The sequence below is a fragment of the Tachysurus fulvidraco genome, chromosome 1 (genome assembly GCF_022655615.1).
Source record: "Tachysurus fulvidraco isolate hzauxx_2018 chromosome 1, HZAU_PFXX_2.0, whole genome shotgun sequence".
Lineage (NCBI taxonomy): Eukaryota > Metazoa > Chordata > Actinopteri > Siluriformes > Bagridae > Tachysurus > Tachysurus fulvidraco.
In genome coordinates, this window is record NC_062518.1 from 25257820 (window position 1) to 25282788 (window position 24969).

The 24969-nt window shown below is 40.0% G+C and overlaps 1 protein-coding gene across 5 annotated transcripts; it reads right to left on the reverse strand.

The window, feature by feature from the left end:
* Positions 1-1730: 1730 nt before the first annotated feature.
* Positions 1731-24961, reverse strand: dars2 (aspartyl-tRNA synthetase 2, mitochondrial). Of its 5 annotated transcripts, none has more exons than XM_027132881.2 (18): positions 24824-24961; positions 22193-22402; positions 21878-21977; positions 21723-21789; positions 21526-21627; positions 18654-18749; positions 18154-18277; positions 18030-18076; positions 15551-15657; positions 13078-13147; positions 12654-12833; positions 12457-12564; positions 9476-9538; positions 6209-6361; positions 4492-4710; positions 4071-4181; positions 2444-2519; positions 1731-2092 (listed from the first exon to the last, which is right to left on the reverse strand). In XM_027132881.2, exons 2-18 carry the CDS (start codon positions 22356-22358, stop codon positions 1902-1904), a joined length of 1980 nt encoding a protein of 659 aa, XP_026988682.1. In that variant the 5' UTR covers positions 22359-22402; positions 24824-24961; the 3' UTR covers positions 1731-1901. The 5 variants fall into 5 exon arrangements, with proteins under 5 accessions (XP_026988682.1, XP_026988674.1, XP_026988659.1 ...); XM_027132873.2 differs by lacking the exon at positions 24824-24961 and adding an exon at positions 24627-24808; XM_027132858.2 differs by lacking the exon at positions 24824-24961 and adding an exon at positions 24550-24808.
* Positions 24962-24969: the final 8 nt, after the last annotated feature.

Sequence of the window (24969 nt, forward strand, 5' to 3'; positions counted from 1 at the left end):
GTAGAGCTCATTAAGAACAGCATGTTTAATATTTTTAAAGCAACTAAGGCTATACCAGAGCTAGCTTCTCAGTATGCCATTTATTTTTTAGTATTATTCACTGTGACAACTGACTATTTTTTAGGCGACATTCCCTGATGCTGAATTATTTACTACATTTCTGTGTACAGTTCTCTGGGATGCATGTGTACACCAAGCTCTGCGCTTACAGTACTCTGTAGAGATCAATGTTACACAATGACTTTAAAATGTCTGAAAAAAAATGCAGAAAAAAAAAATACTTTCTAAAGCTGCTAATTGTGTGCATTCAGGGTCCCTCTGTGTAGGTTTGGTAGATAATTAGCCTCATTCTCTCATTCTCAAGTTCTGCTTCCTTGTTCGTGTTGGAGTCCACTGCCTGGTCTTAGACTGTGATGATGAGTGTAATCATTGCTTTCTATGCGTCTGACTGTGTTTAAAGACGCCACGAAGTTTAAGGAACATCGGTTTGTCAAGCATAAATCATTTTAGCCAATCATAAGTGGAACATTTATAAGAGATGACCATGGCTTCAGGATGATATTGTACCTTTTCAAACACAATACAGATGTGAACTGGCTGATTCTTTATAATGCAGTAAGAAACATTGATTTTTTATAGATTTGGATCAAATATTAAAATCAAATCCCTATAAATATCCCTTTCATTAAAGGTTAATGTTCAGAGTTCTCCGAACAACGAGCTGTGAGCTCATTATCCCTCTGCATAACTGAGGTACCTAAAGGCTCCTTCCTAGTCATCGCATTCATTTGGCTTACTGTCGCAAAAAAAATAAAATAATTAAAGCTGAATGATTTACAAAATGAAGAAAGATGGTTTGGGATATAATTACTCTGCACAGTCACACAAAATGTGAGCAGAAGATTTCAGTCTTTGACCTGACCTTTCTTGTTTGCTATCTACTTTAAGCTCTGACAGGAGATTAATTTAGGCTATTTGGGAGTGTGAAGAAATTGAAGGTTGTGGTGATACCAGTTGAGAGAGAACAAGGAGGTCTGAACTTGAGTCACGCTCCTGTTCTGCAGTTATTTGATCGCTCGTGGAACGTACTGAGTGAATCAAGATTGATCTCAGTGCCTCGCTGTCAGTTTCTGTTTATTTGACATTCTTCATCAAGGAGTTTTTATATCTTAAAAGCTGCCTGATTCCCTATCTGTTAAGATGGAGAAAGTTCACTCATGCGATATGCCAAACAGGGTAGCTGCTGCACATTTTAGCTGTGTGTTTGGAGAATTAATGAGAACATCTGTTTACAAGCCTGTCAGTGTTGGCAAGCGCAACATCGCAACATGTCGTTTCTTCACTAAAATGTATGCCTACAGCACAGCGAGGCAGAGGCTATACATCATTAAACTGAGAACTGGCAGCATTCAGTAGCCCCACCTCACCTCTGTTTTCAGACAGCATACAAGGTCTAACCCCAAAAATAACACTCGGTGTAATAAATATGTGGACTCAAGTGTGGGAGATCAGTATGCTGCTGCTGTAGATAAGCATCAGCCCTCAGCAGACAACTGAAGTTATACTGGGAAGTCCAAAGCATGAAATGTTAGATATGCATGCATTCGGCTTCAGGATATCTGAAAAAGAAGTGCGGCGTGATGGTCCAATGCTACCCCCTACTGGTTTCTCTCTTGCATGCTCTATCTGAATCCGAGAAGCTTGGAGAATTTGAACAAAACGATAAGAAAGAAGGAGTTGAAATGTCTTTAATGTCTTCTTATAGTCATCTGAGTACAGATATTACAGTGATCTGATGATTGAGGTTTATAGAAAAAGTGGTTTGTCTGCATCTCTGTAGTTCAACATGAGATGAAGTTGGCTTCCCACTCCATCCAGCAAAACGATATAGAGTGGAAGCGTCAGGGTTTGTCGTCCTGTCCGTTTTTAGCACTAGGCCAGAGCACAGAGATGTGGTACGGCCTCAGCTCCTCCTCTGGCAGCAAACTAGGTGCGTGGCTCATGATGTCATGACCTCTGAAGGACTTTGGGAAGGCAATGACATCCCTGATGCTGGAAGCCCCTACGATGATGGACACCAGCCGATCTAAACCTAAAACAGGAGGATAAACAATCTGTTATGAAAAAGCCCAGAACACTTTCACAGTTTATTATCGGATTTTCAGCACTAGTTGAAAGTTTGTTATTTTTGAGTCGTGGATAGAAAAAATTATTCTCAGATGGACACACAATTTTGTATTGACTTTCGAGCCCTCGGAATAGTCCGCAGTTCTGCCGAGTAATCTCTGTCAGACAATCAATTTTAGCTTGGAGCATGACCGCAGCTGATGTGGGGTGATAACTTCAGAAAAATATTTTACTCACAGATGCTCCGCTATGACCTTATTTTTTTTTTCGCACTGATGGATCTCGGTGGGTAGCAGGTGTCAAGGCTGGAGCTTACCTAATGCAATCCCGCCATGTGGAGGGGCCCCCGAGTCCAACGCTTCCAGAAGGTGAGAGAGGAGAGACGGGTCCTCCTGTAACACAGTGGAGCGAGTCACATCCTTTATTAAGTTTAGAAGGTTTAACATTGCATTACACTAGAACTACAGGCAGAAAATACATTAGCACTTTGATTCCATATTATTTAAAAATCACCATCATTTTACATCTGGATATTGTCAATGATTTCAAATGTTCCATATTTTCTGCCGTGCACCTGAATGGGGATATTATAATCTCATTTTGCCTACGCTCACCAGCCACTTTAATAGGACCTATACACCTGCTCGTCCATGCAATTATCCAAGCAGCCGATCGTGTAGCAGCAGCGCGATACATAAAATCATACAGACAGAGCTCAAGAGCTTCAGTTAAACTTCACACCTCCAAACATGAAAATGGGGAAAACTGATCCTGGTGACCTTTACTGTGGCATTTCATTGGTTTGAGTATTTCAAAAACAGTATGAGTTTGTGTAATTTTTTTTTACATTTGTACTCACAGCACTGTCAGATTTTACACAAAATGGCATTTGGGGAAAAAAACTGCAGGAAAATCTAAGGGAGATTTTCCTGCAGTTTATTTATTTATTTACATTGCAAGTCACAAGTAAGTCTCAAGTCATGAATGTCAAGTCAAAGTCGAGTCGAGGCTTTTTTTAATATTTGGTCAAGCAAGTTTCAAGTCTCAAATTTGCGACTTAAGTCAGACTCGAGTCAAATCGGGTCCCCCATCACTAAGTCATTTAACTCAAGTCTGAGTCAAGTCTCAAGTCATGAATGTCAAGTCAAAGTCGAGTCGAGGCTTTTTTTAATATTTGTCAAGCAAGTCTCAAGTCTCAAATTTGCCACTTAAGTCAGACTCGAGTCAAGTCATATGACTCGAGTCCCCCATCTCTGTCATAAACACCGGAGAGCGTTATTATGAACAATGTCCTTTCTATAGTCATATACAGTCCGGCAATTGATTAGGAGGTTGTTGTAAATAAAAGGCAACAGGCAAATCTTTTTTGGTCTTCAACTGTCCACTGTCATGTTATTTCATCTTACTGTATAATTGCAGAAATGAGCAGGGATACAGTTTTTCATATTAAAGTGACCAATGACTACCTTGAAATAGCCCGAAAATAATATTTTGCTGTAGTGCACTTACTTAGATATGGATAATGACAAATCGAATCATACATAAAAGAAAAGGAAATGACATAACAGCGGTGAGTTGTGGAATTGGTACATGAGCTACATGTTAAAAGATTCTTAGAGAACTGCTTTTCAGTGAAACAGAACAAACCGCCAAGGTCACATGGGAGAAAATATCCAGCCACTGCGGATCCAGCCAAAAGCGCTAAGCTGTCACACTGCATTCTACCCGACTCTAAACCCACTGTTTCAGCTTTAAATAGAGTAAAGCGTTACCACAGCGACGGTGTGCAAGTCAGTAGAAAGCTGTGGGAGTGTTAAGCACCGGTGATAAAGCGCTGCTCTAGAAACACTTGCACACAACACAAACAAGAGAGGTTCACAAGCTAGAATGCACTCATGTATCGATGCAATTTGCAATGCTTGTTAAATTGGTAAATGCTTTACTTTGAGGATGTTCTCCAGGATGTAGAGCTGCTGGGCAGCATTGTGGATGCGGATGGAGCCGCCACCGACCTCACAGCCGTTCAGGACCAAATCGTAGTGTTGGCCACGTGCCTAAAAATGGATGGATATCATTAAAGGAGAGGTGTGGATAAAACACAAATAGAGGAGGTGACACGAATGTTAAATCAGCCATAAACACACACAGACGCCACCGTGCTAAAGTGGTGCCGGTTTAAATCATTCTCTTTTCCCTATGTGGAAAGTGACAAAAATGTGGTCATTCAGAACCGCATGTAATCACAGACTCGCTCTTTTGCAGCATCCCAACCTTACTATCATTGTAAAAGCTACCTGGGGTTCTGTGGTGTAGTGTTGTGTTTGTAGTAAAGGAAATAAAGTGTGGAATAAAGGTGCAGTGCACCTTGTGCGGCTGGGTGTAGAGCAGGTGGGCATCCTCAGGCATGGGTGCGGTGAAAGGGTGGTGTGCAGATTCCAGCTGCTCCGGTTCATCCTCTTTAGGTAAAAAGAGGGGAAAGTCCACCACCCACAGGAAACGAAAGGCCGAAGGGTCCCGTACAGCCACACCACGACCCTCTAATAGCTCAGCACATTGCAACCTTAATTTCCCCAGAAGGGGACACTGCGAAAAAAGACAAATAATAGAAGTTTTAATTTATATATTTAAAACCTTTTTTTTTGTTTTGCTTTTTGTATCATAAGGAGACAGCACCCATGGTTTTCAAAGTGGGATAAGGGAAGCATAACTAGAAAGTCCATGGAACATCAACTGCGATTTGCTCATTTAACTGACTAAACACAGTCGGGGTTTTACAACTAGCAAACATTCACCATGAGCATGTTTGAGTTGCTTCCTTTCAATGTTCCTTTACAATAATCATACAGCATCATTGAGTTTTATAGAGTAAAAAAAAAGGTGTATGCAGAGAGGCATAAAGATAAAGTGGAACGGGTTCGGGTTACCAAATGGAGTGAGGGACACAAGGTCAATGAGGCTCTGAGGTCAAAATGAGCAACACGTCTCATTTGTTCCATTTGTGGTTCCTGTGAGTGCTCAAAAAAAAAACATGATAAGTGTTTCGGGAATTTAAAGACAGAAACACCCACCGGTGAGTTAACGTAGAGCGATATACGAGGCCTGACGACTGAATTCTGTACAACAATCCTATGTGTATGTGTGTTCTGTAAATTGCTGTCTTATCCCCTGCTCCAATATGAAGAGATGTTTGTTCTACCTTCATGGAGGGATTTTGTTTCAGGGTTCGGTGGAATTTGCTTTATACACGTGGGGACTTTACACCATCTGCTGTCCTTTTATAAGGTCAAGCTATGATGCAGCCGTGTGAGAACCGGAAAGAACCTACTAAATATGAACATTTTACTAATACTAAATGTGAGTTAGTGCAAATATAAAAGATCAAATGTTGAGAAAGGAAGCCACGGTCCATCAAGACAAAAGCCTCCTGCCACATCAGTGTCAGCATCTTTCTATCAGCTACTGGCCTCATCAACAATATCCAGGTCTCATCCACCTCCTTGGAAATTACAATACAACACACATGCGGTACATTAACGCATACAACTCAGACAGCACCTGCATATAATTGTTATAAATTTTGTATCTAATTGTTATGTTTTTTTTTTTCTGAAAATTCAATAATTAAACAAACTATTTAACTTTTCACTTGGTCATTCCTTTGTGAAGTGCAGCAATATGCAGGATGTTGCTGTAAAGCAGCAGAATATTTAACAGATGGTTAAAAACTCAGTTAAGCACTATACTTACAATACTGACAAACCAAATCCATGTCATGTCAAAGTAATCACTAATGACTTTATACCAGTGCTGCAGTTACATCCCCAATCAGTCATTTATCTCCAACCATCAGTTGAAAGAGCTAAATTAACACAAACACTGATGATTGTGAAATCAGTTCCGATTTAGTTTTGTGGGAAAAGAAATAATTAATAAACTGCAGCCGTATTTTAAGCTTGAATCGAATTACCGTGTGGCGTTTCTATCTGAGCAGCTGCACTTTGATGCTCTAATGAAGCTAAATGAAAGGGTGTTATTATGGCTGCATGACGAGTGTGTGTGTAGTCATGTGTGCAGTACACACAACACGTTCCCGGGCTCCGGCAGCAGTGACGAGCAGGTCTCCGGCGTTGGCGCTGGTCTTCAGCAGCAGCTGCAGCCTTGTTGTGTCCGGTATCAAGCGACCGAGAGGAGATTTGATGGATCCCTCTGCCCTAACCTGCATACAGTCCACCTCCTACACAGCAAAAGGACATACACAGGACAGAGCAGCATTTACCACCTGCTCACCAGCATTCCAGAAAGATCTGAAAAATTACGTAGCACTAGTTTCATGATTAGCATTCGGTGTGCATATTTATTTTGTATTGCAATATAATTCATTCAAACTTTTAATTAGTCAAAGTTTATCTATTTCCTATCTCTGCTACCACATGATCGCTGATTGGATAACTGCATGAACGTAGCTGTACATTCTGTAACTTGTGTGCCAAGTGTAAAGCTTTGGTCTGTAACGGTATATTTTTTCCGAGGCCTTTGTTTATTAGAAGCGAGTCCTAGCCCGAGGTGCCGCAGTGGCTAGGAGAGCAGACGTCAAAAAAAAAAAAAAAACCTTATCATGACTTTAGTCATCAAATGTTTGACATCTTGGGTCATTCATTTTGTCAGACAGCATAAAGACAATTAATGTCAAACCACTGCAAATTACGGTTAGCTGGCAAGCGATATAGATTTATGTAATGTAAAATTCCCTTTCCTGGGAGAAAGCTCACACAAAAGGAGCTTGCTACTTGTATGTTTTCAAGGTCATTTCATTCTGAGATGCCCTTTTTCTCCTGATGGCCTACAGACAGACCAGAGGAGTATTTGTTATTGTGAGTTTAACTTTCCCCTTCCTATTTTTTTTATCTACTTTTTCCAGACGTCAGAAAAATTTGATAAATCTGACGGATCTTTTTTGCCCCTTTTGGGCTTGATTTACTTTTAATTAACCGACTCCTTATACCATTTTTATCTCATTTAATTCATCTCGGTTCCCTGAGGACTTGTAATACAGTGAGACAGTGGCCTTTGGTTTCAACCGCGTCCGACCACTTTACCGTATGCTCTTCGTAATTTTATTAACTTTTGTTAAGAGGGTAGAAGCTTTAGTTCGCACTGTTACCTGCTGTCATATCAGCAACAAGAACATTTGCTGTTCATTAAGATCATTAAGGAAAAAACCAGAAGCAGAAAGAACCACAATGTATTGTGGTACTTTTGTGCAGATGTAGAGCATATTGGTTGTTCACTGGTTTTATGGGGCCGTATGGGTGAAAATAAAACCTCCAGAGAATATCACTGTGTCCAAAATGCCAGCCTAACTCCCAATATTTCCCATAAACATCATTATGGGCATTATGGGTGTACTGCACCTGCTAGGGTAAATCATTTGGACACTAACCTATTGCAGTGCATTGTGGATTTCATTAGTGCACTAGATAATCCATTAAGTGTTTGGACTTCACAGATCAATTCAGACAGCATTACAAACTGGCTCATAGTCAAATTACTTTTTTTTTTTGTTGTTATGGATTTTCAGGTGAATTGTGGGCATTAAACTTTGGCTTCTGAGATGGTTCATGACAAATGAAGTGTTAAGCAAATGAAGATGAAACATAATGTCTTCGTAGCAGGCAGAGGTGTGGTTTGGGGCAGGGGTCCAAAGCAGGAGTGCCGGGGAACGAGCTAATTAACATGGCACACCTGTCTCTAATTTATGAATGACGTACCACAGCGTTCTCTCTCTGAACTGTGCATCATGTGGCAGCCTGCTTTGTAGGACGAAACAGACACTGTAGTTCCTGTTTGTCAAATTACTGTGACTTAGCAATGAACTTCACAGAAGCCATGTTGCAACATGGCAAAGATGCATGGTCGGTTGTGTCTTGGTGCATCTGTGACCAGAACAGTAAGTATCTGTTATGTAGCGACGGTATCCAGAATAAAGTCAGAATACCACCACAAAGGAAAAAACCACATTTAAAATGAGTAACTGTTAACACAGAAGGAGGATGAGGAAGCTGTCTGAAAGGAATGTTTGGGTATTAACCTGGATTGTATAAAAAAAACCTCAAACACAGCTGCTCAACTCATGGCAGAATTAAAATGGACAACCTGACTCCACCGTTTCCATCAAAAATGTTTGCCGGGAGCTCCACAGGGTCAATATTCATCTTTGGGCTTATACGTTCTCTTGTGCCAATGTTGGTTTTGATGGTGCCAGCAGTGGAAATCTTAGGGCTCTTGGTGTGGAGAAGCCATAAAAGAAGCTTACCACCTGACTTCACCTGTCCAGAGTGAAGTACTGTATGGGTGTAGATCAGTGATGCTATGGACTGCAATATCATGGCATTCCTTAGGCCCACTACATGCCCTAGATGGGTGCATGACTGCCAAGACATGACTGACATGACTGTCACGAAGGAACATGAAGCTTCTTTGCAACAAAATGCACCCTGGTGCCAACTCCCTCGCCATGTAAGTTAAACACACACCCGTCCATCCTCATGTAAAAAAAAAGAAAGAAAAAAAAGCATTTTTTTCATGCCACAGCATTGTTGGATTCCCGATTCTGATATGCTTAGGTATAATACAGCAGAACTATATTATCATACTGGTAGGGTGGTCAAATTTTGGGGTTGCAGACGATTCATAATGTCCATTTGGAATTGTTTGCCCAAGAAATTTGAGAGATAATGTTCCACAGTAAACTGAGGAAGGCAGGATGTCCCTTTCTTTGATAAATAAATACAAAGCAAAAAGTTGGCAGAGCTTGAAACATGGTGTTCTAGCAAAAGAATCCATTCCAGGTTGGTGTTCTTCTAACAGCATTTTTTTTTCTTTTTCAGTACATTACAAGTACAGGTAAAAGCAAAGCTTTAAGTAATTAATTAAGTACACAGTACCAGAGGACACTTAAAATAAAGTGGGGCCAAACAGGTCAAATCATGGCAGATTACAAATTACAAATACACATTTGTTACTGCAAGTGGTTACAAGAGAGCTCCAGAGAACATGTGCATTTATCATTCCCTTTCTAACTACGCGTGAGGAGCCTCCAGATTCAGCCAAGACGTACCCTCCGAATGTGGTCTACCCTTGCCTCTAGGTAGGAACACTTTTACTATGATATCAGCTTCATGGATCACTTTTAGATAAATATTTCATAAGAGCTGCCCTTATCTTGGTTGCTGTTTGCATTATAACCACTTCTGATGTTTCTGTAATGTTGAGAAGGATGAAGGAGAAAGAGAAGCGAGTTAGATGCATGGATGAAGGGAGGGATAGATACAAATGGAAAAGGTCTTACTTGGTCGAACTGAGTCCTGGCTACTTGTTTCAAGAACTCCACGTCCTTGCCCTTCAAGTGTTTCTGGAAAACAAAAGAAACAATCATATATGCACGGTATATGAACGTAGTTATCAGCAGTGTTGTGCTAGTTACTAAAAAATAGTAACTAGTTACAGTTACTAGTTACTTCATTCAAAAAGTAACTCAATTACGTTATTGATTACTTACACCAAAAAGTAACGCGTTACTCTCAAAAGAAACTTTTTAGTTACTTTTTTAAAGAACGTTCTTTAATGTTCCCATTAATGCCCTTTTATGGGTTATGGTCTATACAAACACAAAACCAGACATCCCAAGTATCCCGGATGTTCCGGGAGTCTCCCGCATATTGATAGCGGCTCCCTGATGCCCGCAAATTAGTTACAATCTCCCGGAATCTAGAGCGAGCGAGAAAGAGCGCGCATGCGCGACAGAGACAAGTATTCAAGTATGTGCTCCAAACCTTGTAGTGCACGGTAGAGAGGGAGGGGGCCAATCCTGATTGGCCTGTTTCGGTAAATCAACTAATCAATTGTCAGTGTAGGCAGGCTATAGCCCATGTGTTTCGGGATTACTGCCCCACATACATGAATAAGACGGAAACACGCCCACAGTGCGGCGTCTTTGTGTTTACAGGTTGGCATCCACCAATCCTACAACGTGTCGCTGCTGTAAACGGGTTAGGCTGTAGGCTACACTTCAGCCTAAATTAATTAATTTAAAAAAGTAACGAGTAACGCATCATATAGTCATGGTAACGGAGTTACTTTATTTAAAAAAGTAACACGTTAGAGTATTAGTTACTGTCAAAAGTAACGCATTACTGCCCAACACTGGTTATCATACAGTGAAGAGGTTGAAATGATATTTCAATAGATTTTTCTGGGAAAATAAATAAATAAATAAATAGCAATAGACGGTTCTAGGCCTGATTCTGATCCCAGACTGAATTGTATAATATAATAGATCCAGACAGAATTTTCTGGTAGCAATTAGACTACTGTAACTCATTACATGATACAACACGTCTACGAGTCTTGTTACCCCTGACCGGAGTACAGTATGTAGGGGTAAACAAGTCAAAATCTCGTGTACCAAGAACAAAGGCACATCTTTCAGCTCCGGTGTCCTTTTCCTTTCAGTGAATTGAACCATCAGTTAGAAAAAAAAAGCAGAAAGCCTTAGTTTAAAGGTGGCTCCTGTATCAACATATCAAAAGGTCCAAAACTGAATTCTGAAGTATTGCACGTGAACATGGAGGGGCAAAATAATTCACGTAGTGGAACATATAGCAAAACATAAAGAGACTTCTAAACAAGCGTTAGGAAGAACTGAATAATGTTACAAGATGAATGAAGCTGATATCAGAAACTGATATTTTATTACTGTTCTTCTTCTTCCCATTAAATGGCATCGCCTGTGGTCAAACAGAGCTATTAAAAAGCGATTTGAAATCCCTCTTCATGACAATAGGAAGAAATCTGTTTCCCCATTTCTCATATTGAAGGTAGAGGGATACAATAAAGTCACGTATTCGCTTTGAATAAATGGCGTCAATACGGCTGAAGATCTCCTGTTCAATGTGACTAATAACATGGACTTGTTTTTAGTGGAGGCAGCATTATTTTTTCCCCCAAACTGTCTTATGGTATACACTTGAGAGTTATTTTAAAAAATATATATTCAAACAATTCCGTTATCTATAACATACTAAAACTCTGAATGAAAAATAAACAGCTGTTCTTTGGGGTAAATAATATAACCAATATTCCCAAGTTACCCTTTCAGTGTACTTCAGAAAAAGCAGAAAAAACATTGGACATTTTTTAAATAAAACGTTTTCTATGCCTTCCCATGATGTTTGAAAATGTCAGACATACATTCCAGCAGTGCAACCTGCTAGTGGCTAGCGGTGCCTTTCTGTCCAATTAAAATGACCTTGCCTCATATCATTACTCGTAAAGGTGATTCAGTACATTTTTCCTGGACAGCCATCATACCTCGCTGTGGTACTGTACAACTCCAGGATCATGCTTGAGTCGCACCTCCTGACAGAGAACCATGAATGTAAATGACAGTGCAAACAGCTTCATCCACTCCATGTTTGAGTTCAGGGAGAATTATCCAAGCACAGTGCAAGCTAAACTGTGAATCATGTCCACGAGCCAATGGAGCAACTTTCATAACCAGATTATCAGATTTGGCAATCCAATTATTATGAAAGTTCTAATGAAATATGCCTGAAGTGCCTTCTTATTCACAGTAGTGGCTTTTTGGCAGGTAGATTGGTGACCTTTTAGCTCCTGTAGCTTTTGATCAAGAAGTATGACAGGTTTATGAACTAAAGTTGAGCATCTAATCCACAAGTGGCAGAGCAGTTTGGAGGGTTTGAAGATTTCTTTAGTATATCACCACGACTTTTTCTGCTCTGATTCATATGCTTATAGCTTAAATAGTTATATATATATAGCTTTGCTTTACGTGCTTCAAGATTAACAGCAAATGGCCCATCTGCAGTAACTAGCTCAAATAAGATAAATAAATAATCAACATTAGCCAATATTCTGTAGCCTGAGGTTGATGCTATATTCAGGCCATATATATACACAATAATGCTATTTTTATTTTTATCTTTTCCACTCTCATACCCCACCCCCCCACCCCCAGGGAACATGTTGTTGTCCCCAGCTCAAGAATCCCTGATCTAGATTATAGTAAAGTTTCAATGGGATGCTCCTATTTTATCTCACTCTCAACGGAATTGTTCTCTTTTTATAAAGGACTAAACGAATTAACGAATGTTAAGCTTTTCTTGCAAATTCCTGGCCCTCCGTACCAGGCACATTTAAATATTTTGCCACAGCTAACAAAGAAATAATTTTGTGAGAAACTCATTAGGTTTGACTATATGATGACTGTGTTTGAGAGAAAGAGACAGCGAGCTCGTATCTTTTACTTACGGCTCCGTCTGGAACACAGATGGCCTGGACACAGCCGCCTGGTTGGACGATGGCTTCCCTGATGAACTCAATCTGTGTGTGCTGGAACGTCTCGCTAACATCCGTAAGCTATACTTGCAAAAAGTACAGCCTTGTTAGTAAAGAAATCCTTGAATGTAATTCTCTCATACCAGCATTAAAATGAGAGCCACACCAACCTTCATTCCAAATCTAGTGTCTGGTTTATCCACGCCATAATCTTTCATTGCTTCCTCGTATGTCAAGCAGGGGAAGGGGATGTTGATTATACCTCTGTCTTCTGGCCAGGAGTACTGCAGCAAGCCTTCAATCAGAGCCATGATTCCAGCCGCATCCACGAAAGACATCTCAATGTCCACCTGCAAGTGCAGAAGACTTTTTTTTGTCACAAGACTGTGCTTGTATTGACATTACTTTCAGGTCTGACCAAGCCATAAGCTATACTGTTTTGATTTTTTGAACTCCTTTGAAGTTTCCCTTCTAGGCTATTAGCACAGCTAGCAGTGTGTCTGGGAGGCAGAGAAAGGCAAATCATCCCATTTCAGAGCCACACTCAATTCTCACATGTACTATAGCCAATCTTGGGATTTTGAGGGTCATTACCTGTGTGAATTCCGGCTGCCTGTCAGGTTTGGAGCCTTCATCTCTGTAGCAACGTGCCAGCTGAAAGTACCTGAGATTACAACACACACATAGACAATGAGAAATTTGGTTCTTTCCAAAACTGTTGACACAAAGTTGGAAGTACACATTTGTATAGGATGCCTTTATATTCTGTAGCATTACAATTTCCCTCAAGAGGCTCAAATATGTTCCAGCATAACCGTTGCACTGGTAAGCTCCTTGAGTGACATTGAGCTCCATGACGAGCTCCATGACGACATTGTTTGCCAAGGTTGAAGTAGAAGACCTCAAGTGGCCTATACAGAACCCTGACCTCAACCCCATGTTGGAATGAACTGGAATGCTGTACACCAGACCTCCTCAACTGAGACCTCACTAATGCTTCTACAGCTGAGGGACAAACTCCCATAGCCACACTTTCCAGTAGAACAGACATTATTATAACAGCAAATGAGGACTACATCTGGAATGGGATGTTCAGAAAGCACGTATGGGTGTGATGTCCATAAACGTCTACATGTAAATGTTTACATCAAATCAGCTACTTTCAGTCAGTTATGTCTTTGAATGTTGCTTAAGGTATCAAGACATCTAAAAAAAATGGCATTGATATTACGTCATCATATAGCTCAGGTCCAAAGAAGACAACAGCAACATTTACATTTACGGCATTTGGCAGACACTCTTATCCAGAGCAACTTACATCTCATTTATACAGCTGAGCAATTGAGGGTTAGGGGCCAAGAAGCGGCAGCTTGGTGGCCCTGGGATTCAAACTCACGACCCTCCGATCAGTAGTCCAACACCTTAACCACTAAGCTACCACATCACTGGCAACAAAAACAGGATAAGATTTATACAAAGAATGGAGGCAGGCTACCTCTTCATTGTACCAGGTGAAAGTACTCTTATACCCCGACCTGCCGTCATGCTAGCTTTCTGACATCATGAAGCGATATGCATGAATATGATTAGAACAGAAACCTCCAGAAATCCAATTATACTCAAGCATGACACCAAGTAAAACGTGGCTTGCAAAAAATGTCAGGTTTCATGATTTTTAAAAGTAAAATAGAATAACAAGCAGCAATGCTTGAGTGATTCACCTGTGAAATATTGTTTAATGAATAGGAAGCAAAAATACGAGTCTACAAATTAAACTTAAATTAATTCCATCCATGTTTTCAACACCTTTTTTCCCCCCTGATTTGATACTTGTCTGGCATACATTATTTAAATTAAATCCTATTTGGGAAATTTAAGTAAAGTTAATTTAAGTGTCTAAATAGCAATACTGATGTTTTATTTTTTATTCAAATTAATATGTAAAGTGATGTCTCTTAGTCTACTGATACGGCAACAGACTCCTGTGAACACCAGTCCTCAGTCCTACCCCAGCTTTCAGTACATTAAAGAAGACTGATTAAAGAATAATATAATTTTGCTTTTAAAAGCATAGGCGAGATGACAATATGCCTTTTTGACAATAAACCAGTAACACAATACACCTCCGAGGAATATTATAGGAATCATCTGTTTTTGCTATGAGCCTGAGGAGACCAGTTCCTTTGCTGTCAGGAATGTAACACGAGGCAACATTAAAGCAAGAGACAAATTTTAAGTAATGACTAATTTAATTACATATAAATAGGAAGACTGCATTCATTCAAATTAACATCTAATAGAGTCTAATTTACTGATTTATTGCAATACGGATTTTTCTCCTGACAGCCTATAAAACAGCACACCGTCTTTCCGCACTAAGAACTAAAAATGCCCTACTAATGCGTACTGACGGCAGCAGAAAGCATGAAGCTTATTCACTGATTAAAAACTCTTGAGAAATGCTATTGGGACTTGCAGTAGAAATGCACCATCCTTTAAAGTGAAGTGCACATTTAATGTGAAAGTGACCACGAGATATTAAATCAAGGTCATCAAATCCTAATGTGTGTGCAAGATGTAGGCTAATAAAAAAGAACCCATTTTTTGGTTCGATGGGCTCTCCTGTAAAAATGTGTTTAAAGGGTCACTCGCCATCACACTTACAACTCACTTCAAGTAAGCAATACACTTCTCTGTATTTATACAAGGTCATCTCTGGTATATAAATAAAAAAATAAATAAAAAAACCTTTTGTGAACTCTAGAATGATGAGCCAAATAAATCTTGTGTTTATATACTTAATATTGCCCTTAATTAGAATTTTAAATACAGTATTAACACGAAACTAAAAAATGGCAGTGGTTATGACAGTTCACGGTAACGTCCAGGTCTGTAGTTATGTTACACTGATGTTTGTAATTTCAGCATTAACTCTTCATTAATTCAGTACTAATTAACTCAAGACATGGTCTGTTGTCCTGTACATCATTCCTGAGGGGAAAAAAAGTTACCAAGCTCTATTAGTTTTTAGCTCCATTGAAGCAGAATGAGGTGTGTGTATTCTTACCTATCCAGACCCCCCACCATCAGAAGCTGCTTGAACTGCTGGGGACTCTGTGGGAGAGAGTAGAACGTTCCGGGTTCTCCAGATGGCACCACAAACTCTTTCGCACCCTAACAAGTAAAAGTAAATGGAAATGTAGCACAGTGCATTAAGTCAACCAACATGTATATGGTTTCATTGTCTCAAAAATACAGACAGTTTACACCATTAAAATAATAATAATTAAAAAATAAATAAAAAGATCTTTTATGATCTACAGCAAAATTGGAATCCCTTTTTTGTTCAGATTTTGTAAGACTAAATATCATAAAGTTGTATTTCATGTCTGCCCTGATTCTGACACCATTTTCTAGCTCACTTTCCTTATAAGGTTGTCGTTTCCTGCTCAGGTTGCCCTTGTTACCATGGTAATTAATTGTTCTCACCTGTTTCTTGTTACCCTTCATTAGTCTGTGTATGTATATCCTCTTGGGGTTGCCTGTGTGTTTGCTTTCATTCTGACCTGTGGTTTGTTTTTTGTGTGTGATTGTACTTCCTAGTTTCTTGATTTTGAGTCAGGTGTTAAGTCGTGTTGTTTCGGCGGCCATATAACGTTAATTTAGCCCAATAACGTTTTGGTCAGAAAGAATTCGTAGAAAAACCCCTCAAGCCTACAAATGAGTGCAATGGACACAAGGGTAGAGTGAGGATTTAGGAGTGCGTCAGCAGCGTGTGAAGCTGTTCGGAGTAGTGACAATGTACTGCAACTTATTAATGATGTCAATCACAAAGTTATCCTTTTCTTAATCACGGTTAATTAGTAATGACATACAAGGCAACCCTGGCTGATTAAGGCCCGCACTGCATACGGTCATCTGGCTGCTTCTGGTCCTTTCCTCTCTATGTATAGTAATTAGTGGGTTGTAAACACAAAAGCAAATGAATACAAATTTCAATTAAATAAAGTGCTTCAGGTCTTAAATACAGGTCAAATACTCCGAGTTTAATCACGTCTATTTGATTTCAGTCAATTTAACCACCATGTTATTGGCACTTTCACACACGCTGAGACTGAGACTGCCTGTATACTTATAATGGCTTTGTTAGAGACGATGCGGGATCACAGACTGAGCAACCCCAACCAACCCGTCCTACTGTGTGTGGCACAAACCAGTATTGGTACTAATCTTATTGCATGGGCTTATATCTAGTCAGTCAGACAGCACACTCTAATGTGCTGTCTGTTGTTCCACCAGCTAACCTACAGGGTTTACATTTAAGCCCTGAATTTGACTTCTACTTGCTTGTAAGCATTAAAATCATGTACCTGCACTTTGTAACCCTATTTTGACTTTTCACTAAATATGCCATCACCATGTGTTGATGTTTTAGACTCCCTCCAATCATGAATGACATAATTAATATTTTTTTTAAATGATCCATTTATACATTATACAAGTCCATATTAATAGGTGATGAGGTAGATTAGGGGTTGTACAGGACAGTGGTGAGACCGGCCATGCTGTATGGTTTAGAGACAGTGTCACTGAAGAAGAGACAGGAGTCAGAGCTAGAGGTAGCCGAGCTGAAGATATTGAGGTTTTCTTTATGAGTGACAAGATTGGACAGGATTACGAACGAGTACATCAGCAGGACAGCTCATGTTGGACGTTTGGGGGACAAAGTTAGGGAGGACAGATTAAGATGGTTTGGACATGTTCATAGGAGAGAGAGTGAGTATTTTGGTAAGAGAATGTTGGACATGGAGCTGCCAGGCAGGAGGCAAAGAGGAAAGCCAAAGAGGAGATATACAGTATGGATGTAATTAATGAGCTATGATATGAAGCTAGTGAGTGCAAGTGTTGAGGATGCAGAAGATAGGGATAGGTGGAGAGAAATGATTCGGTGTCGACCCCTGAAGGGAAAAGCCGAAAGAAGAAGTAGTAGTAGATTATGGGTTAAAGCATTGGATTACCAATCGGAAGGTTGTGAGTTCACAACTCCATTAATATGCCACTGCTGGGCCCCTGAGCAAGGCCCTTAACCCTCAATTGCTTAGTTGTATTAAATGAGATAAAACTGTAAGTCTCTCTGGATCAGGGCGTCTGCAAAAATGCAGTAAAAGGAACACTGCTTGACCTGACCATTCATCCAGTTATCCAGTTTGTCAATCAGCAGCATAATGCATAAGATTAAGCGGTTAATGTTCACATGAAGCATCAGTGTGAAATCTGTGACTTTAACTGTAGCATGGTTGTTGGTGCCAGATGGGCCGATCCCCTGGGAGTTTCACACAGAATATCAGAGTGAGCAACAGTTGCTCATGACGGCTGACAGGAGTGAAACCTGATCTGTTCTTAAGCTGTAGTTATGTTACCTGTTAAGTATAGTTATTTGTGCATGCATATTAGATATATTATTCAGTGAGCGTGAATGAATGTTGTATCCTTGTCTTAGTTCTGTAACTCTATCTACTTTTTCAACAGAAAGAAAATAAACCTACCCCAGGGGTCCGTTTAAACAGCGTTGGGGTCTCTACGTCCACAAATCCTGAAGAAATGATAATGCTATTATAAAGTATTATGATGCAAACTGAGCTGGAGAGAATGTAGTTGTCATAGTTTTACCGTGCACATTGCACAGGTACTCTCTCATTTTCATCACAAGTTGCGATCGCAGTCTCAGGTTGTACTGCATTTGAGATGAGCGAAGATCGAGATAGCGATACTGCATCCGGAGAGCTTCTGATTTCTGCCACAACAAAACATACGCAGCTGTTAGAGATATGTACTGTACCAGAAACTAAGCCACAGCATGATAACTCTGCTCAGAGTCCCAGCTCTAGGCTAAATGCCACAGTAGCAAAAAAGATTTGCTTGGTGAAAGACTTTAAGCCGATCTGTCACCAGAAATTTATTTAGAAATACCATGTGGAACTCTGAGAACAAGCTAAAAATGTCTGTCTTTAAATAATATGTAATGACAGAAATGAATGCACCTCAGTACAGGCGTACGGTATCCTAATGGGAAAACTCAAAACGCTAACTCCCCGTGACCGCAAAACAATATAATGGAACACTTTTAGAAATGATGCATGAAATGAGCTTCCTTGCGATAAACAACTTGCCTTGACAAAGTCTTTAATCTCGAAAGGCAGTTTGCGGCAGGTGTTCAACACTTCCAGGCTCTCGGCACACACTTCGATTTCTCCAGTGGACATGTTCTGAAATCAGTAACACAGCAAACAACACAAGCCTTTTCAAATGAGCATTTTATGCAAATCTGTTAGGAAAATATTTCCCTCTACTATAAGTGTGCAATTATGTGTTAAATCCTGACAGATACCGCAACGTGTGAATGAATATTCATAGCATTTCGATTTAATTTAGTAACGATTCAATCCGCAGTAAGTGGATCCTGTCAGAAACGTGATTCGTTGGACAGAAACAACTTCCCACAGTCTTCAGCGTGCTCGTATCACATTGAGCAAATCTTTGGAGAGCTCATTAGCTGTGTAGTGCTGCATGAATCTGGAAAATATTATCCTCATCCTCGATTCCTGACCCTGTACTTTCTAAACAAAGGAGAAGTGCAAAAGCTTATGAAGCCATACAATGGGACACATAACACAGAACGTGCTGATTCATTATTATACCAAAGCATAGTTGAATGCTTGAATCTGATTGGTCACACAGTGTGCATGAATTCACTGGTCATTTGAGCTGGAACTTGAATGACAGGTCCATATTTATGTGCTTGTTCGGTATATGTTTTATAATAACCCAGTTATTGAGTGAGTGAGTGAGTGAGTGAGTGAGTGAGTGAGTGAGTGAGTGATTAAGAAAGAGAGAGAGTGAGTGTAAGTGAGCAATTAAGTGAGAGATTGATTGAGTGAGAGAGAGATTAAGAGAGAGAGAGAGAGAGAGAGAGAGAGAGAGAGAGAGAGAGAGAGAGAGAGAGAGAGAGAGAGAGAGATTGAGTGAGTGAGTGAGTAAGTGAGTGAGAGATTGAGTGAGAGATTAAGTGAGTGAGTGAGTGAGAGAGTGAGTGAGTGAGTGAAAGTGAACAATTAAGTGAGAGATTGATTGAGAGAGTGAGTGAGTGAGTCAGGGAGGGAGTGAGGGAGGGATTAAGAAGGAGAGTGAGAGAGTGTGAGTGAGCAATAAAGTGAGAGAGAGAAATAGAGAGAGAGTGAGAGAGAGAAATCATTGATTGTAATCATTTACATTTACGGCATTTAGCAGTCACCCTTATCCAGAGTGACTTACAACTGAGTAACAAGGGCCTTGCTCAGGGACCGAGCAGTGGCAGCTTGGTGGACCTGGGGTTCGAACCCATGACCTTCCAATCAGTAGCCCAACACCTTAACCACATCCCACATAATCAAAGATGAATCATCAGTAATTCCTTACATAACAACAACTCTGACAGTAGTTTCAATATGTATAGTTGTTCTAGCCTGTTTTTTCTATAATAACAAAAAAGTGCTTAAAAATGGAGAGTTTTTTTTGAGAAGACAATGTAAAATATACCAGAGATTTCTATGAGGAGGTATTTAGCATTTTTGGCATTTTGGAAGGAGTCACCTGTTTTGTAAGTCAGTAGTAAAGTCAAGTTTAACACCTCAAAAATCTGATGCTGTTTAATGAGTAACGTATGGGATAAAAAAAAAAACAATTAAATTACTGTTTTTAAAAACAAAAAAAAAACTCCCACATTTTTCTGCAACCAAGAGTGAGTGAAAGGTTATATACATGAAAAAGCATTGTTAGCCCTGTCCACTGACCATGTCCTTAAAGACAGGGTCTCCGATTTTTGAGAAATGCTTCAGAAATCTGAGCCAGGCCGAATAATAAACAAAAACAAAACAAACGTGTAGCCAATGAGCAGAAAGGGGCGGGGCTTGTCAATATGCGGCCGGAGAGAGTGTTCAGTGCGCATGTGTGACATTAGCAGAAAGCGGTTTTAACATTGACATGGAGGATAAAAACAAAGAAAGAAAGCGAAGAAAGACTTACGATAAGGCAAGAAGTAGGACGTGTTAATATAGGATCAACTTTCCAGCGCTGGAGAGAACTGAAGGAGCAGGAAGTTGGCCACATATTCACAGATTGGAGTTTCCCGAGTCAATAACTCCTGAGCTAAACACTGTTACTACACAAATAACACCTCGTTTCTATCGTAGTAATGTAGAGAGGCAGCTACAACCGCGTTTTGTGTAACAGTGTTTAGCTCAGGAGTTATTGACTCGGGAAACTCCAATCTGTGAATATGCACCAACTTTACTTAAGACGCCGACTTTCCTTCTCGATAGGTGAGTAACGTTGGTTTTGCTTTGTTACACAGAACTAATATATGCCTTTGTCCTTTGCATGATTATGCTTGTGTTTCATTTTTGCTTGTTTGTTTATCTGCAATCATATTGTTCTTCCCTTCAGCTATGATAAAGACACATTTCTTTCCTGTAGTTGCCTGGGTTACGTATGTATGTGTGGGTGGAGCTATCAATACAGGGGTGGGACCCATTTGGGTTAGGGGTGTGTTTGTTTTGGTGATTTCAAATGTCGACATAGGCTTTCAAAAATCGGAGGTCCTGTCTTTAACACTACAGTAGCAACTATTTCATTCAAACAAACTTTCACTAGAAACTGTGAAACATCCCAGTGATTTATACTAAATATAAGCACTACTGGAACACTGCTCATCCAATTAAAGTGGACTGGGATTAACTGTTAAATAATGGTGTTTATTGACTGCACTGCATCCTAAAAGTTATCTAAGTTAATGTGACTAATCAAAATTGTGTTCTGGGGGATCTGGATGATTAATGATAGTTTGTCATGTACAATGTGTAATGTAATGTCAAATGTTAAAGAACAATACAACACAATTTACAATGTCCTGAATTTGCAGAATAATTATTACAATAATTTTTTTTTTCTTCTTTCATAATTAATCGATTATCTTTTCAGTCTTTACCTTTCAGCCAGGACACCTACCGAATTCTTCTGGCCTTCTGGGCGATGCCTGACTCTTCCCGTCACCTTGATGACCGACTCCACCATTAAACCACAGAAGGCATCCTTCAGTTCTCGATGAGTCTAAAGCCAAAAGCACAAATTAGAGCATCGAGCAATTCATTTGACCTCAAATAAATGTTTTTTTCTTTTCTTTTCTTTTCTTTTTTTTTTGCTACCTCGTCCTGTGGTATGAAAACTTGAACCAAACCACTGAAGTCCCTCAAGACCACAAAAAGATCCTGTCTGGAATTTAAAAAAAAAACAAATCAATGTTATTTAGCTGAACATCACTAAACATTATATGAACATGAGTACAATCAAGACATCAGACCTCAAATACTGAACCCATCCACATAACGTAACTTCCTGTCCCACGTGACTGGTCCTCAGTTCTCCACAGGTGTGACTTCGGATAGACAAACTGCTCTGACCTTCAACAAAGATAATAACAATGCTAACGTTCAATCCCAAACCACGTGTTATTTGCTATAAAGTGTACTGTATAGTTTATACATTCCATTATCTCGTGCCCTATGGAGTGCACGTGTACTGACAGTAAGGAGCCATTTATAAATAGCCACGACTATGTGGGTAAGATATGAAAAAACAAACCAGGTGTTATATATAGATATTTTGTGAAAGTTACCTGAAGTGGTACTGATGAAATGACAGGAATAAGCCGGGAGGTGTGGGAAGATGGAGTGTGAAGCATAAACGTGTCGTGTGGTTACAGGTATGAGCGTGTGCCGTGAATAGAGACGCACACGACGAGCCACGCTTAGAAATAACAATGAAGCGCGTTTATTCGCCATTATACACAAGTCCTGATTGTGACGAGCATTTAGTTCCTACTTCCCTGCAAAGAAAACCAAGAGCTGTTTAAACTCAACAAGAAATAAATACTTGCATAAATTAATACAATGTCACCAAATACTGTACATTTTAACTGTAAGTTAATAAATCTACACTAGCTGTCTCTAGCTAGTATACAGTGAGCTAGTGATACAGTGAGCTAGTGACACAGTGAACTAGTGTACAGTGGGCTAGTGTACAGTGAGCTAGTATACAGTGAGCTAGTGTACAGTGAGCTAGTGTACAGTGAGCTAGTGTACAGTAAGCTAGTGTACAGTGAGCTAGTGATACAGTGAGCTAGTATAAAGTGAGCTAATGTACAGTGAGCTAGAAAACATTGAGCTAGTGACACAGTGAGCTAGTATACAGTGAGCTAGAATACATTGAGCTAGTGACACAGTGAACTAGTGTACAGTGAGTTAATGTACAGCGAGCTAGTATACAGTGAGTTAGAGACACAGTGAGTTAATGTACAGTGAGCTAGTGTACAGTGAGCTAGTGATACAGTGAGCTAGTATACAGTGAGCTAGTGACACAGTCAGCTAGTATACAGTGAGCTAGTGTACAGTGAGCTAGTGTACAGTGAGTTAGAGACACAGTGAGTTAATGTACAGTGAGCTAGTGTACAGTGAGCTAGTGTACAGTGAGCTAGTATAAAGTGAGCTAATGTACAGTGAGCTAGAAAACATTGAGCTAGTGACACAGTGAGCTAGTATACAGTGAGCTAGTGACACAGTCAGCTAGTATACAGTGAGCTAGTGTACAGTGAGCTAGTGTACAGTGAGCTAGTGTACAGTGAGCTAGTGTACAGTGAGTTAGAGACACAGTGAGTTAATGTACAGTGAGCTAGTATACAGTGAGCTAGTGATACAGTGAGCTAATCTACAGTGAGCTAGTGTACAGTAAGCTAGTGTACAGTGAGCTAGTGATACAGTGAGCTAGTATAAAGTGAGCTAATGTACAGTGAGCTAGAAAACATTGAGCTAGTGATACAGTGAGCTAGTATACAGTGAGCTAGTGACACAGTCAGCTAGTATACAGTGAGCTAGAATACATTGAGCTAGTGACACAGTGAACTAGTGTACAGTGAGCTAGTGTACAGTGAGTTAATGTACAGCGAGCTAGTATACAGTGAGTTAGAGACACAGTCAGCTAGTATACAGTGAGCTAGAATACATTGAGCTAGTGACACAGTGAACTAGTGACACAGTGAGCTAGTGTACAGTGAGTTAATGTACAGCGAGCTAGTATACAGTGAGTTAGAGACACAGTGAGTTAATGTACAGTGAGCTAGTGTACAGTGAGCTAGTGATACAGTGAGCTAGTATACAGTGAGCTAGTGACACAGTCAGCTAGTATACAGTGAGCTAGTGTACAGTGAGCTAGTGTACAGTGAGTTAGAGACACAGTGAGTTAATGTACAGTGAGCTAGTGTACAGTGAGCTAGTGTACAGTGAGTTAGAGACACAGTGAGTTAATGTACAGTGAGCTAGTGTACAGTGAGCTAGTGTACAGTGAGCTAGTGTACAGTGAGTTAGAGACACAGTGAGTTAATGTACAGTGAGCTAGTGATACAGTGAGCTAATCTACAGTGAGCTAGTGTACAGTAAGCTAGTGTACAGTGAGCTAGTGTACAGTGAGCTAGTATAAAGTGAGCTAATGTACAGTGAGCTAGAAAACATTGAGCTAGTGATACAGTGAGCTAGTATACAGTGAGCTAGTGACACAGTCAGCTAGTATACAGTGAGCTAGAATACATTGAGCTAGTGACACAGTGAACTAGTGTACAGTGAGCTAGTGTACAGTGAGTTAATGTACAGCGAGCTAGTATACAGTGAGTTAATGTACAGTGAGCTAGTGTACAGTGAGTTAATGTACAGCGAGCTAGTGTACAGTGAGCTAGTATACAGTGAGCTAGTGTACAGTGAGTTAATGTACAGTGAGCTAGAATACATTGAGCTAGTGACACAGTGAACTAGTATACAGTGAGCAAGTGTACAGTGAGTTAATGTACAGTGAACTAGTATACAGTGAGCAAGTGTACAGTGAGTTAATGTACAGTGAGCTAGTATACAGTGAGCTAGTGATACAGTGAGCTTGTATATAACACGTTCCAGTCAATTAACGGTCACCTTCCCATTGGTCCTTCACCTGGATAACGTGGAATCGCTTATTCATATCCGTGAACTTTTATATCCAACCGCTATGCTTTAAAGAAAGTGAGTCACCTGCATCATAACTGTCAGCATAGATCCTTAAAATAAACCCACTTCATGTTCATTACAGTAAGCACGCGTGAGTTTAATACCAGTACAGCATACTACTCCACTAAACAGTATACTACAATGATAGTCCACTGCTCCTAGCACACTATTCCTGCACACTGTTCACTACGGTAGTGCACGTTCGTCTGGACGTAGCTTACCGTGCTTCATGTAGTTATCAGACTCAACTAGCCAAACTCTCATCCAATCGATCTTTCATCCTTGTTCTGGATTACCGAGGCACCGATATTTCGCAAACGTATAGTAATGTATCACATCATTTTACGTAAAATATATTAATTACGGA